This window comes from Psilocybe cubensis, chromosome 3 (assembly GCF_017499595.1).
Source record: "Psilocybe cubensis strain MGC-MH-2018 chromosome 3, whole genome shotgun sequence".
Lineage (NCBI taxonomy): Eukaryota > Fungi > Basidiomycota > Agaricomycetes > Agaricales > Agrocybaceae > Psilocybe > Psilocybe cubensis.
In genome coordinates, this window is record NC_063001.1 from 4171318 (window position 1) to 4185988 (window position 14671).

Below are 14671 nucleotides of genomic sequence, written 5' to 3' on the forward strand. Positions count from 1 at the left end.
GGTAGCTGTTGGGTAATAGCAAAGTCGTTGGGTTTAGGGGGGGAGCGAGCACCGAGCGAAGCGAGGTGCGAGCGACTTGTTTAAACTGTGAGTTAAATGGAAAGAAGGCCAGAGGGCTGTTGGGGGGTACCAACAACCAGCCCTTTCGTCTTTATAGACTCTTCAGTGGCTATTCTTAGAAGGAATGTTCTAGACATCCGATGACAGCGCGTGAAGTGATGCTGTGCAGCTGTCATGTATCTTACCGACTATCACAAATCTGTCAATGTTTATTGTCAAGTTAGACAGGTCTCTGATGAACAGAGTGTCACGGGTCAATGTGGCACATGGTAACCTGTCAAAAGTGGATCCAACACTTTTGTTCTTTGACATCGTGGGTTATTGACTGTGATGTGAATCACATGGATATAGATTACTCTGGTTACGTGGCTCCGAGTAACCGCGACATGGGAATATTCACATGTCAAGAGTATAAATAGCTTACCTGGGTCCTTACCTAACAATCAATTGATTGATTGTTGTGAATCTTAATTGGACAGTTCATGATCCGGTCCATCAAAAATGTTTCCACGGTACTAAGGAACTTTTCCCGAAGTACTAAGTAACTTTTCCCATGTACTAAATTAGATCCGGCCCTTCACAATCACATGCCGTTCGGAAGTTCACACGCCTACCTTACTTCCTACTAAGGTTAGACTTAGTTAGCTTAGGGTTGGGGTTAGGTTAGGGCTTAGGGTTTAGGGTTTAGGGTTTAGGGGGGGAGCGAGCACCGAGCGAAGCGAGGTGCGAGCGACTAGTTTAAACTGTGAGTTTGAAATAGAAAGAAGGCCAGAGGGCTGTTGGGGGATCCCAACAACCAGCCCTTTCGTCTTTATAGACTCTTCAGTGGCTATTCTTAGAAGGAATGTTCTAGACATCCGATGACAGCGCGTGAAGTGATGCTGCGCAGCTGTCATGTATCTTACCGACTATCACAAATCTGTCAATGTTTATTGTCAAGTTAGACAGGTCTCTGATGAACAGAGTGTCACGGGTCGATGTGGCACATGGTAACCTGTCAAAAGTGGATCCAACACTTTTGTTCTTTGACATCGTGGGTTATTGACTGTGATGTGAATCACATGGATATAGATTACTCTGGTTACGTGGCTCCGAGTAACCGCGACATGGGAATATTCACATGTCTAGAGTATAAATAGCTTACCTGGGTCCTTACCTAACAATCAAACAATAGAATGATTGATTGTTGTGAATCTTAATTGGACAGTTCATGATCCGGTCCATCAAAAATGTTTCCACGGTACTAAGGAACTTTTCCCGAAGTACTAAGTAACTTTTCCCATGTACTAAATTAGATCCGGCCCTTCACAATCACATGCCGTTCGGAAGTTCACACGCCTACCTTACTTCCTACTAAGGTTAGACTTAGTTAGCTTAGGGTTGGGGTTAGGTTAGGGTTTAGGGTTTAGGGTTTAGGGTTTAGGTTTAGCTATTTAATCCAAAGTGTTGCTTGTAAGTAGATGTTTGTTACTTTATAGCAAGGAATACTTACGGTTAGGGTTTTTTTCTAATGCTTTACGCCTTACGCGCTAGTATTCTTTTCATCGGTTGTAAGATTTGGATATTCTGCCGAATTCTGGATGTTCCCTCTCTTGTGAGATTGAACGTCTATGAAGTATTATCTCGTTATCACTTTCGATACTTATCTGTTCAGCAGCTTCAACTAGAGCAGAATGATAAGTTTCATTAACGTTTTGAGTTTCGGGAACAACACCACCTTTTTCAGCGATGTTTTCATCCAGTTTACGAAAGACTGTTTTCTTCCACACATTTGCAAGGTCGAAAAGATTAGTATTGCGCTTTCGCGATACTATCCAACGACTTCCGAGTAGTCCTATCTTCCTCAAATCCGGTACGAACTCAGTTTCTCCGTCCACGAGGATCTGTGTGAACAGCTCCGGGCGAACATCATCGAGGTCGTGAACGTAATTTGGATCTGGTTTGATAAGGGGTCTGGACGAGTCTGCACTATACAGACCTTTCTCGGCATGTTCATACCATGCCGACCAGTACTCGGTAACAGTCTTTCCAAGTTCAGCAGCTGAAAACCAATTCCATACCTGATCAAATCTGGTTTTAAGTACAAGAATGGATTCGTCGTGCTCTGCGACTCGTAAAGCGAATCGCTTTTCCCAACGTTCTTGTATATTCTTCTTACACCAAGACATGACTAGGTTTTCGGGATAACCGCGCATCAAATAGAGAGCGTTAAGGTCTCTAATTGCTCCGATGTAGATTTCCTTGGTACTACATAGCACGGCTAACCTGGATAACTCTCCAATGTAGACGCCACGTTTGACGTCCAAAGGATGATGTGATACCCATGGAACTCGTTCTCGGTTGTTTCCTGTCTTGACAAATGGCTTCCAATGAAGTTTTCCAGACTCCTTGAATATGAAAGCATCGAGAAATTGACATCCCGACGAGGAAACAGCCCATTCGATAACACAACCATCGAACTTTATTGTTTCTTTAATAAGATTAAGTGCAAGTGCTTCGGACTCGGCGTAAACAATTGCGAAACAATCGTCGATGTACCTTCCATAGAAGGCCACGTTTGGGTGGTCTAAGATTTTTGACTTTATTTCAAAATGGGCTCCAAAGAGGTTAGCAAGGTCCGGAGAATCCGCGACGCCCATTGCGAGGCCATTTTTTTGTCTAAAATATCTAGACCCATGTTGTGTTATCAATTGCGTATTGCCAATCTCGATAGCACGTTTAAAGATGCCCAATTTAACCAAGTTATTCTCTAACGAATTTGGATTAATATGGGCTAATGCAGTGTTTTCTTCCGAAGCGTTGAGTAACCATTCCTCGTACATATTACAAACGATTTCGATGCACAAGTCCAACGGAATATTGGGATAGAAAGCAACTACATCCCCGGTGACAAAATACCATTGTCGTTTGGGGTCTATACGCAATTGGCTTAATCTCGTAAAGAGATCCTTCGTTCCGTGAATGATTGAAGGAGTCGATTTAATAATCGGCTTAAGCTCTTTTGATACAAACTTGGCTGCAGGATTAAATACTACAGAGTGACACGGAATTATGGGCCTAAATCCAGTAGGTTTCTTGTGGATTTTAGGTATACCATGAAATTGAGGATACTTGAACGATGATCCGTCTTCCGGTACATTCGATAGAAAGAATCGAGACAACCCAAGTTCAAATAGAAACAGATGTTCATCTTCGACGGTACGTGCGAGAGTTTGCATCTGAATCATTTTGCTCTTCATAACTTCTTGCGCAACTTCGAATTCTAACTCTTCGTAGTTGCGTTCATCTTCAAGAAGATTGAGCTCATTCCTTAATATCCAGTCGCGTTCAGACACCGCGAGGCCAAGATTCTTATCTGTCATCGTAATAACATAGTTGTTATCGAAAAGAAACTTTTGGATCTTGTCCCTTTTAGGAGAGAACGCGTGCTTTCGCATCTCTTTAAGGGCTTCTTCCGGGATACTTGCGATCGTTTTAATAACGTACCGACGTCCCATTGAAAGGCCAAGTTCCATAAATTGCGGTAACATTGGAGGTTTCTCTTTCTTTTTAGAGCTTACTCCATAGTCTGGATCGAAAGGTTTATTCATGCCTTCTTTAAACAAAAAATAGATACGCCATCTTATTCTTCGTTGAAAATCATTCCATGCTTGCATGATCAGACTTTTAGAAGGCAGTGTAAAAAACATATAATTGAGTCCAAGAGATAAATCATTTGCTACATCAACAGGGACCGAAACACCAGGACTACAGTGTACACTAGATCTATACTGGCCAGCCAATAAGAATGAAATCGGGGTATTGAGGTGTACAAAAGAAACTGCGTCTGTTTTAGTCATGGTGAGTATATCGTCAGGAATAGAGTTGGGGAAGGCGGGTCTCACCGACGTAAATGATGCTACAGTAGACCGCGCGTCTAGGCTCTTGCCTTTCCCTTTCCCTTTGGATCGTTGTTCTTGACGGGAGCTCTCCCCTTCCCTTTCTTCTTGTTGTCGACCTTGTTGGAAGCCTTGGTTTGAGGCTTCCTCTGCGAAGGCGTCGACGACGACTTGGGTTTCGAAGGGCCAGCTTTCCTGGCCTGAGGTTGAGGAGCCTTGGACGAATTCTGGCCAGACAAAGTCTGGGTAATTAGAGTAATAATTAGTGTCCAGAATTATGGGTGAAGGGTTACGAAAACTTGCCTTCTTGCCCACAGATCCAAGGTTGAGCTTTTTGAGACGTGCATTCAAGCCCTTATCAATAAGGGATTGAATCGATGGACCTGGTTTGGTCGCATCGGCCATCTCGACATCGGCTGTTGCCGCAGTCGTCCGCTTTTTCTCAATCTTAATTGCCAAGGCGCGGTGGCGCATGTTGACAATCTGTTTGATATGAGAAAAGATCGCCGGCAGTATAGTTTGCAGCGCACTGCATTCGGCTTTCTTTTGCGGAGACACTACCCACTCTGCTATACGTCGAACTCCCTTGTTGTCTGTAGAGAAAACAGGGAGCTTGTAGCTGGATTTGCGATCATCGTAAGTTGCCTTAACGATGAGGGCAGCAGCTTCGTAGCAAGAGTTGAGCGCGCATTTATCATCCCAAAAAGCCAGCTCGTCCTTTTTCGCCTGAACGGCGCCGTCGTTAATTGCCTTTTGGAAGGCATCACGAGCGGAAGAGAACGTAGTGGAGACTCGAAGAGCCTCCGCTGACCCGGCATCCGCGAATTCCTTCGTAAGTTGGAACTCGGGTGCCTTCACCTTAAGGCGATTGGGCGTGTTGCCTGCGCTAACGGCAGATTCAAGGCGCTCGAGGCTAGCCTTGACTGTTTCCCTCTTGTCGCACCACGATGCGAGGTTGAGGAGAAACTCCCTGAGGGCAGCACGATAGTCAAAAAAGACGCAGTCTATGACTTGGTCAACGGAGCGGCACTCAGCTATTTTTTTGATGACCACAGTGGCCAGCTCGTCGATAAGAGCGTTATGGCGGCCTGCTTCATCGTTGACGCCGAAGACAGTGTTGTTGACGACGGCCTGGGTGAGTGCGTCCAGGGTAGGGGACATGGCACGAGAGAATGCAGCAGAGTATTGGGATGACATGGTAACTGATGGGTGATAGCAAAGTCGTTGGGTTTAGGGGGGGAGCGAGCACCGAGCGAAGCGAGGTGCGAGCGACTAGTTTAAACTGTGAGTTTGAAATAGAAAGAAGGCCAGAGGGCTGTTGGGGGATCCCAACAACCAGCCCTTTCGTCTTTATAGACTCTTCAGTGGCTATTCTTAGAAGGAATGTTCTAGACATCCGATGACAGCGCGTGAAGTGATGCTGCGCAGCTGTCATGTATCTTACCGACTATCACAAATCTGTCAATGTTTATTGTCAAGTTAGACAGGTCTCTGATGAACAGAGTGTCACGGGTCGATGTGGCACATGGTAACCTGTCAAAAGTGGATCCAACACTTTTGTTCTTTGACATCGTGGGTTATTGACTGTGATGTGAATCACATGGATATAGATTACTCTGGTTACGTGGCTCCGAGTAACCGCGACATGGGAATATTCACATGTCTAGAGTATAAATAGCTTACCTGGGTCCTTACCTAACAATCAAACAATAGAATGGTTAGGGTTTAGGGTTTAGGGTTTAGGGTTTAGGGTTTAGGGTTTAGGGGGGGAGCGAGCACCGAGCGAAGCGAGGTGCGAGCGACTTGTTTAAACTGTGAGTTAAATGGAAAGAAGGCCAGAGGGCTGTTGGGGGATCCCAACAACCAGCCCTTTCGTCTTTATAGACTCTTCAGTGGCTATTCTTAGAAGGAATGTTCTAGACATCCGATGACAGCGCGTGAAGTGATGCTGCGCAGCTGTCATGTATCTTACCGACTATCACAAATCTGTCAATGTTTATTGTCAAGTTAGACAGGTCTCTGATGAACAGAGTGTCACGGGTCGATGTGGCACATGGTAACCTGTCAAAAGTGGATCCAACACTTTTGTTCTTTGACATCGTGGGTTATTGACTGTGATGTGAATCACATGGATATAGATTACTCTGGTTACGTGGCTCCGAGTAACCGCGACATGGGAATATTCACATGTCTAGAGTATAAATAGCTTACCTGGGTCCTTACCTAACAATCAAACAATAGAATGATTGATTGTTGTGAATCTTAATTGGACAGTTCATGATCCGGTCCATCAAAAATGTTTCCACGGTACTAAGGAACTTTTCCCGAAGTACTAAGTAACTTTTCCCATGTACTAAATTAGATCCGGCCCTTCACAATCACGTGCCGTTCGGAAGTTCACACGCCTACCTTACTTCCTACTAAGGTTAGACTTAGTTAGCTTAGGGTTGGGGTTAGGTTAGGGTTTAGGGTTTAGGGTTTAGGGTTTAGGTTTAGCTATTTAATCCAAAGTGTTGCTTGTAAGTAGATGTTTGTTACTTTATAGCAAGGAATACTTACGGTTAGGGTTTTTTTCTAATGCTTTACGCCTTACGCGCTAGTATTCTTTTCATCGGTTGTAAGATTTGGATATTCTGCCGAATTCTGGATGTTCCCTCTCTTGTGAGATTGAACGTCTATGAAGTATTATCTCGTTATCACTTTCGATACTTATCTGTTCAGCAGCTTCAACTAGAGCAGAGTGATAAGTTTCATTAACGTTTTGAGTTTCGGGAACAACACCACCTTTTTCAGCGATGTTTTCATCCAGTTTACGAAAGACTGTTTTCTTCCACACATTTGCAAGGTCGAAAAGATTAGTATTGCGCTTTCGCGATACTATCCAACGACTTCCGAGTAGTCCTATCTTCCTCAAATCCGGTACGAACTCAGTTTCTCCGTCCACGAGGATCTGTGTGAACAGCTCCGGGCGAACATCATCGAGGTCGTGAACGTAATTTGGATCTGGTTTGATAAGGGGTCTGGACGAGTCTGCACTATACAGACCTTTCTCGGCATGTTCATACCATGCCGACCAGTACTCGGTAACAGTCTTTCCAAGTTCAGCAGCTGAAAACCAATTCCATACCTGATCAAATCTGGTTTTAAGTACAAGAATGGATTCGTCGTGCTCTGCGACTCGTAAAGCGAATCGCTTTTCCCAACGTTCTTGTATATTCTTCTTACACCAAGACATGACTAGGTTTTCGGGATAACCGCGCATCAAATAGAGAGCGTTAAGGTCTCTAATTGCTCCGATGTAGATTTCCTTGGTACTACATAGCACGGCTAACCTGGATAACTCTCCAATGTAGACGCCACGTTTGACGTCCAAAGGATGATGTGATACCCATGGAACTCGTTCTCGGTTGTTTCCTGTCTTGACAAATGGCTTCCAATGAAGTTTTCCAGACTCCTTGAATATGAAAGCATCGAGAAATTGACATCCCGACGAGGAAACAGCCCATTCGATAACACAACCATCGAACTTTATTGTTTCTTTAATAAGATTAAGTGCAAGTGCTTCGGACTCGGCGTAAACAATTGCGAAACAATCGTCGATGTACCTTCCATAGAAGGCCACGTTTGGGTGGTCTAAGATTTTTGACTTTATTTCAAAATGGGCTCCAAAGAGGTTAGCAAGGTCCGGAGAATCCGCGACGCCCATTGCGAGGCCATTTTTTTGTCTAAAATATCTAGACCCATGTTGTGTTATCAATTGCGTATTGCCAATCTCGATAGCACGTTTAAAGATGCCCAATTTAACCAAGTTATTCTCTAACGAATTTGGATTAATATGGGCTAATGCAGTGTTTTCTTCCGAAGCGTTGAGTAACCATTCCTCGTACATATTACAAACGATTTCGATGCACAAGTCCAACGGAATATTGGGATAGAAAGCAACTACATCCCCGGTGACAAAATACCATTGTCGTTTGGGGTCTATACGCAATTGGCTTAATCTCGTAAAGAGATCCTTCGTTCCGTGAATGATTGAAGGAGTCGATTTAATAATCGGCTTAAGCTCTTTTGATACAAACTTGGCTGCAGGATTAAATACTACAGAGTGACACGGAATTATGGGCCTAAATCCAGTAGGTTTTTTGTGGATTTTAGGTATACCATGAAATTGAGGATACTTGAACGATGATCCGTCTTCCGGTACATTCGATAGAAAGAATCGAGACAACCCAAGTTCAAATAGAAACAGATGTTCATCTTCGACGGTACGTGCAAGAGTTTGCATCTGGATCATTTTGCTCTTCATTACTTCTTGCGCAACTTCGAATTCTAACTCTTCATAGTTACGTTCATCTTCAAGAAGATTGAGCTCATTCCTTAATATCCAGTCGCGTTCAGACACCGCGAGGCCAAGATTCTTATCTGTCATCGTAATAACATAGTTGTTATCGATAAGAAACTTACGGATCTTGTCCCTTTTAGGAGAGAACGCGTGCTTTCGCATCTCCGTAAGGGCTTCTTCCGGGATACTTGCGATCGTGCGTTGCACGTACCGACGTCCCATCGAAAGGCCAAGTTCCATGTATTGCGGTAATACTGGAGGTTTCTCTTTCTTTTTTGAGCTTACTCCGTAATCTGGATCAAAAGGTTTGTTCATGCCTTCCTTAAACAAAAAATAGATACGCCATCTTATTCTTCGTTGAAAATCATTCCATGCTTGCATGATCAGACTTTGAGAAGGCAGAGTAAAAAACATATAATTGAGTCCGAGTGACAAATCATTTGCTATATCTACAGGGACCACCACACCAGGACTACAGTGTACACTACTACGATACTGGCCAGCCAACAAGAATGAGATCGGCGTATGTAAGTGTACAAAAGAAACTGCGTCTGTTTTAGTCATGGTGAGTATATCGTCAGGAATAGAGTTGGGGAAGGCGGGTCTTACCGACGTAAAAGGTACTACATTAGACCGCGCGTCTAGGCTCTTGCCTTTCCCTTTCCCTTTGGATCGTTCTTGACGGGAGCTCTCCCCTTCCCTTTCTTCTTGTTGTCGACCTTGTTGGAAGCCTTGGTTTGGGGCTTCTTCTGCGAAGGCGTCGACGAGGGTTTGAATTTCGAAGGGCCAGCTTTCTTGGCCTGAGGTTGAGGAGCCTTGGACGAATTCTGGCCAGACAAAGTCTGGGTAATTAGAATAGTAATTAGTATCCAGAATTATGGGTGAAGGGTTACGAGAACTTGCCTTCTTGCCCACAGATCCAAGGTTGAGCTTCTTGAGACGTGCATTCAAGCCCTTATCAATAAGGGATTGAATCGATGGACCTGGTTTGGTCGCATCGGCCATCTCGACATCGGCTGTTGCCGCAGTCGACCGCTTTTTCTCAATCTTGATTGCCAAAGCGCGGTGGCGCAAGTTGACAATCTGTTTGATATGAGAGAAGATGGCTGGCAAAATGGTTTGCAATGCGCTGCATTCAGCCTTCTTCTGCGGTGACACTACCCAATCTGTTATTCGACGAACTCCCTTGTTGTCTGTAGAGAAAACGGGGAGCTTATAGCTGGATTTGCGATCATCGTAAGTTGTCTTAACGATGAGGGCAGCAGCTTCATAACAGTTATTGAGTGCGCATTTATCATCCCAAAAGGCCAGTTCGTCCTTTTTCGCCTGAATGGCGCCGTCGTTGATTGCCTTTTGGAAGACATCACGAGCGGTGGAGAACGTAGAGGAAACTCGAAGAGCTTCCGCTGACCCGGCATCCGCGAATTCCTTCGTAAGTTGGAACTCGGGAGCCTTCACCCGAAGGCGATTGGGGGTGTTGCCTGCGCTAACGGCAAGTTCAAGGCGCTCGAGGCTAGCCTTGACTGTTTCCCTCTTATCGCACCACGATGCGAGGTTGAGGAGAAACTCCCTAAGGGCAGCACGATAGTCAAAAAAGACGCAGTCTACAATCTGGTCAATGGAGCGGCACTCAGCTATTTTCTTGATGACGACAGTGGCCAACTCGTCGATGAGGGCGTTGTGGCGGCCAGCTTCGTCGTTGACGCCAAAAACTGTGTTGTTGACGACAGCCTGGGTGAGTGCGTCCAGGGTGGGGGACATGGCACGAGAGAAGGCAGCAGAGTAAGTGGAAGACATAGTAGCTGTTGGGTAATAGCAAAGTCGTTGGGTTTAGGGGGGGAGCGAGCACCGAGCGAAGCGAGGTGCGAGCGACTTGTTTAAACTGTGAGTTAAATGGAAAGAAGGCCAGAGGGCTGTTGGGGGATCCCAACAACCAGCCCTTTCGTCTTTATAGACTCTTCAGTGGCTATTCTTAGAAGGAATGTTCTAGACATCCGATGACAGCGCGTGAAGTGATGCTGCGCAGCTGTCATGTATCTTACCGACTATCACAAATCTGTCAATGTTTATTGTCAAGTTAGACAGGTCTCTGATGAACAGAGTGTCACGGGTCGATGTGGCACATGGTAACCTGTCAAAAGTGGATCCAACACTTTTGTTCTTTGACATCGTGGGTTATTGACTGTGATGTGAATCACATGGATATAGATTACTCTGGTTACGTGGCTCCGAGTAACCGCGACATGGGAATATTCACATGTCTAGAGTATAAATAGCTTACCTGGGTCCTTACCTAACAATCAAACAATAGAATGATTGATTGTTGTGAATCTTAATTGGACAGTTCATGATCCGGTCCATCAAAAATGTTTCCACGGTACTAAGGAACTTTTCCCGAAGTACTAAGTAACTTTTCCCATGTACTAAATTAGATCCGGCCCTTCACAATCACGTGCCGTTCGGAAGTTCACACGCCTACCTTACTTCCTACTAAGGTTAGACTTAGTTAGCTTAGGGTTGGGGTTAGGTTAGGGTTTAGGGTTTAGGGTTTAGGGTTTAGGTTTAGGGTTAGGGTTTTTTTCTAATGCTTTACGCCTTACGCGCTAGTATTCTTTTCATCGGTTGTAAGATTTGGATATTCTGCCGAATTCTGGATGTTCCCTCTCTTGTGAGATTGAACGTCTATGAAGTATTATCTCGTTATCACTTTCGATACTTATCTGTTCAGCAGCTTCAACTAGAGCAGAGTGATAAGTTTCATTAACGTTTTGAGTTTCGGGAACAACACCACCTTTTTCAGCGATGTTTTCATCCAGTTTACGAAAGACTGTTTTCTTCCACACATTTGCAAGGTCGAAAAGATTAGTATTGCGCTTTCGCGATACTATCCAACGACTTCCGAGTAGTCCTATCTTCCTCAAATCCGGTACGAACTCAGTTTCTCCGTCCACGAGGATCTGTGTGAACAGCTCCGGGCGAACATCATCGAGGTCGTGAACGTAATTTGGATCTGGTTTGATAAGGGGTCTGGACGAGTCTGCACTATACAGACCTTTCTCGGCATGTTCATACCATGCCGACCAGTACTCGGTAACAGTCTTTCCAAGTTCAGCAGCTGAAAACCAATTCCATACCTGATCAAATCTGGTTTTAAGTACAAGAATGGATTCGTCGTGCTCTGCGACTCGTAAAGCGAATCGCTTTTCCCAACGTTCTTGTATATTCTTCTTACACCAAGACATGACTAGGTTTTCGGGATAACCGCGCATCAAATAGAGAGCGTTAAGGTCTCTAATTGCTCCGATGTAGATTTCCTTGGTACTACATAGCACGGCTAACCTGGATAACTCTCCAATGTAGACGCCACGTTTGACGTCCAAAGGATGATGTGATACCCATGGAACTCGTTCTCGGTTGTTTCCTGTCTTGACAAATGGCTTCCAATGAAGTTTTCCAGACTCCTTGAATATGAAAGCATCGAGAAATTGACATCCCGACGAGGAAACAGCCCATTCGATAACACAACCATCGAACTTTATTGTTTCTTTAATAAGATTAAGTGCAAGTGCTTCGGACTCGGCGTAAACAATTGCGAAACAATCGTCGATGTACCTTCCATAGAAGGCCACGTTTGGGTGGTCTAAGATTTTTGACTTTATTTCAAAATGGGCTCCAAAGAGGTTAGCAAGGTCCGGAGAATCCGCGACGCCCATTGCGAGGCCATTTTTTTGTCTAAAATATCTAGACCCATGTTGTGTTATCAATTGCGTATTGCCAATCTCGATAGCACGTTTAAAGATGCCCAATTTAACCAAGTTATTCTCTAACGAATTTGGATTAATATGGGCTAATGCAGTGTTTTCTTCCGAAGCGTTGAGTAACCATTCCTCGTACATATTACAAACGATTTCGATGCACAAGTCCAACGGAATATTGGGATAGAAAGCAACTACATCCCCGGTGACAAAATACCATTGTCGTTTGGGGTCTATACGCAATTGGCTTAATCTCGTAAAGAGATCCTTCGTTCCGTGAATGATTGAAGGAGTCGATTTAATAATCGGCTTAAGCTCTTTTGATACAAACTTGGCTGCAGGATTAAATACTACAGAGTGACACGGAATTATGGGCCTAAATCCAGTAGGTTTTTTGTGGATTTTAGGTATACCATGAAATTGAGGATACTTGAACGATGATCCGTCTTCCGGTACATTCGATAGAAAGAATCGAGACAACCCAAGTTCAAATAGAAACAGATGTTCATCTTCGACGGTACGTGCAAGAGTTTGCATCTGGATCATTTTGCTCTTCATTACTTCTTGCGCAACTTCGAATTCTAACTCTTCATAGTTACGTTCATCTTCAAGAAGATTGAGCTCATTCCTTAATATCCAGTCGCGTTCAGACACCGCGAGGCCAAGATTCTTATCTGTCATCGTAATAACATAGTTGTTATCGATAAGAAACTTACGGATCTTGTCCCTTTTAGGAGAGAACGCGTGCTTTCGCATCTCCGTAAGGGCTTCTTCCGGGATACTTGCGATCGTGCGTTGCACGTACCGACGTCCCATCGAAAGGCCAAGTTCCATGTATTGCGGTAATACTGGAGGTTTCTCTTTCTTTTTTGAGCTTACTCCGTAATCTGGATCAAAAGGTTTGTTCATGCCTTCCTTAAACAAAAAATAGATACGCCATCTTATTCTTCGTTGAAAATCATTCCATGCTTGCATGATCAGACTTTGAGAAGGCAGAGTAAAAAACATATAATTGAGTCCGAGTGACAAATCATTTGCTATATCTACAGGGACCACCACACCAGGACTACAGTGTACACTACTACGATACTGGCCAGCCAACAAGAATGAGATCGGCGTATGTAAGTGTACAAAAGAAACTGCGTCTGTTTTAGTCATGGTGAGTATATCGTCAGGAATAGAGTTGGGGAAGGCGGGTCTTACCGACGTAAAAGGTACTACATTAGACCGCGCGTCTAGGCTCTTGCCTTTCCCTTTCCCTTTGGATCGTTCTTGACGGGAGCTCTCCCCTTCCCTTTCTTCTTGTTGTCGACCTTGTTGGAAGCCTTGGTTTGGGGCTTCTTCTGCGAAGGCGTCGACGAGGGTTTGAATTTCGAAGGGCCAGCTTTCTTGGCCTGAGGTTGAGGAGCCTTGGACGAATTCTGGCCAGACAAAGTCTGGGTAATTAGAATAGTAATTAGTATCCAGAATTATGGGTGAAGGGTTACGAGAACTTGCCTTCTTGCCCACAGATCCAAGGTTGAGCTTCTTGAGACGTGCATTCAAGCCCTTATCAATAAGGGATTGAATCGATGGACCTGGTTTGGTCGCATCGGCCATCTCGACATCGGCTGTTGCCGCAGTCGACCGCTTTTTCTCAATCTTGATTGCCAAAGCGCGGTGGCGCAAGTTGACAATCTGTTTGATATGAGAGAAGATGGCTGGCAAAATGGTTTGCAATGCGCTGCATTCAGCCTTCTTCTGCGGTGACACTACCCAATCTGTTATTCGACGAACTCCCTTGTTGTCTGTAGAGAAAACGGGGAGCTTATAGCTGGATTTGCGATCATCGTAAGTTGTCTTAACGATGAGGGCAGCAGCTTCATAACAGTTATTGAGTGCGCATTTATCATCCCAAAAGGCCAGTTCGTCCTTTTTCGCCTGAATGGCGCCGTCGTTGATTGCCTTTTGGAAGACATCACGAGCGGTGGAGAACGTAGAGGAAACTCGAAGAGCTTCCGCTGACCCGGCATCCGCGAATTCCTTCGTAAGTTGGAACTCGGGAGCCTTCACCCGAAGGCGATTGGGGGTGTTGCCTGCGCTAACGGCAAGTTCAAGGCGCTCGAGGCTAGCCTTGACTGTTTCCCTCTTATCGCACCACGATGCGAGGTTGAGGAGAAACTCCCTAAGGGCAGCACGATAGTCAAAAAAGACGCAGTCTACAATCTGGTCAATGGAGCGGCACTCAGCTATTTTCTTGATGACGACAGTGGCCAACTCGTCGATGAGGGCGTTGTGGCGGCCAGCTTCGTCGTTGACGCCAAAAACTGTGTTGTTGACGACAGCCTGGGTGAGTGCGTCCAGGGTGGGGGACATGGCACGAGAGAAGGCAGCAGAGTAAGTGGAAGACATAGTAGCTGTTGGGTAATAGCAAAGTCGTTGGGTTTAGGGGGGGAGCGAGCACCGAGCGAAGCGAGGTGCGAGCGACTAGTTTAAACTGTGAGTTTGAAATAGAAAGAAGGCCAGAGGGCTGTTGGGGGATCCCAACAACCAGCCCTTTCGTCTTTATAGACTCTTCAGTGGCTATTCTTAGAAGGAATGTTCTAGACATCCGATGACAGCGCGTGAAGTGATGCTGCGCAGCTGTCATGTATCTT

The 14671-nt window shown here is 45.0% G+C and overlaps 3 protein-coding genes across 3 annotated transcripts; all 3 read right to left on the reverse strand.

The window, feature by feature from the left end:
* Positions 1 to 3976: 3976 nt before the first annotated feature.
* JR316_0004137 (uncharacterized protein) lies at positions 3977 to 5135 on the reverse strand (the record flags this gene model as incomplete). The annotated part of the gene is made up of 2 exons (XM_047889906.1): positions 3977 to 4180; positions 4254 to 5135. 2 exons carry the CDS (start codon positions 5133 to 5135, stop codon positions 3977 to 3979), a joined length of 1086 nt encoding a protein of 361 aa, XP_047752280.1.
* Positions 5136 to 8921: 3786 nt separating this feature from the next.
* JR316_0004138 (uncharacterized protein) lies at positions 8922 to 10077 on the reverse strand (the record flags this gene model as incomplete). The annotated part of the gene is made up of 2 exons (XM_047889907.1): positions 8922 to 9122; positions 9196 to 10077. 2 exons carry the CDS (start codon positions 10075 to 10077, stop codon positions 8922 to 8924), a joined length of 1083 nt encoding a protein of 360 aa, XP_047752281.1.
* Positions 10078 to 13270: 3193 nt separating this feature from the next.
* JR316_0004139 (uncharacterized protein) lies at positions 13271 to 14426 on the reverse strand (the record flags this gene model as incomplete). Its single annotated transcript, XM_047889908.1, has 2 exons — positions 13271 to 13471; positions 13545 to 14426. 2 exons carry the CDS (start codon positions 14424 to 14426, stop codon positions 13271 to 13273), a joined length of 1083 nt encoding a protein of 360 aa, XP_047752282.1.
* Between the last annotated feature and the right edge of the window lie 245 nt (positions 14427 to 14671).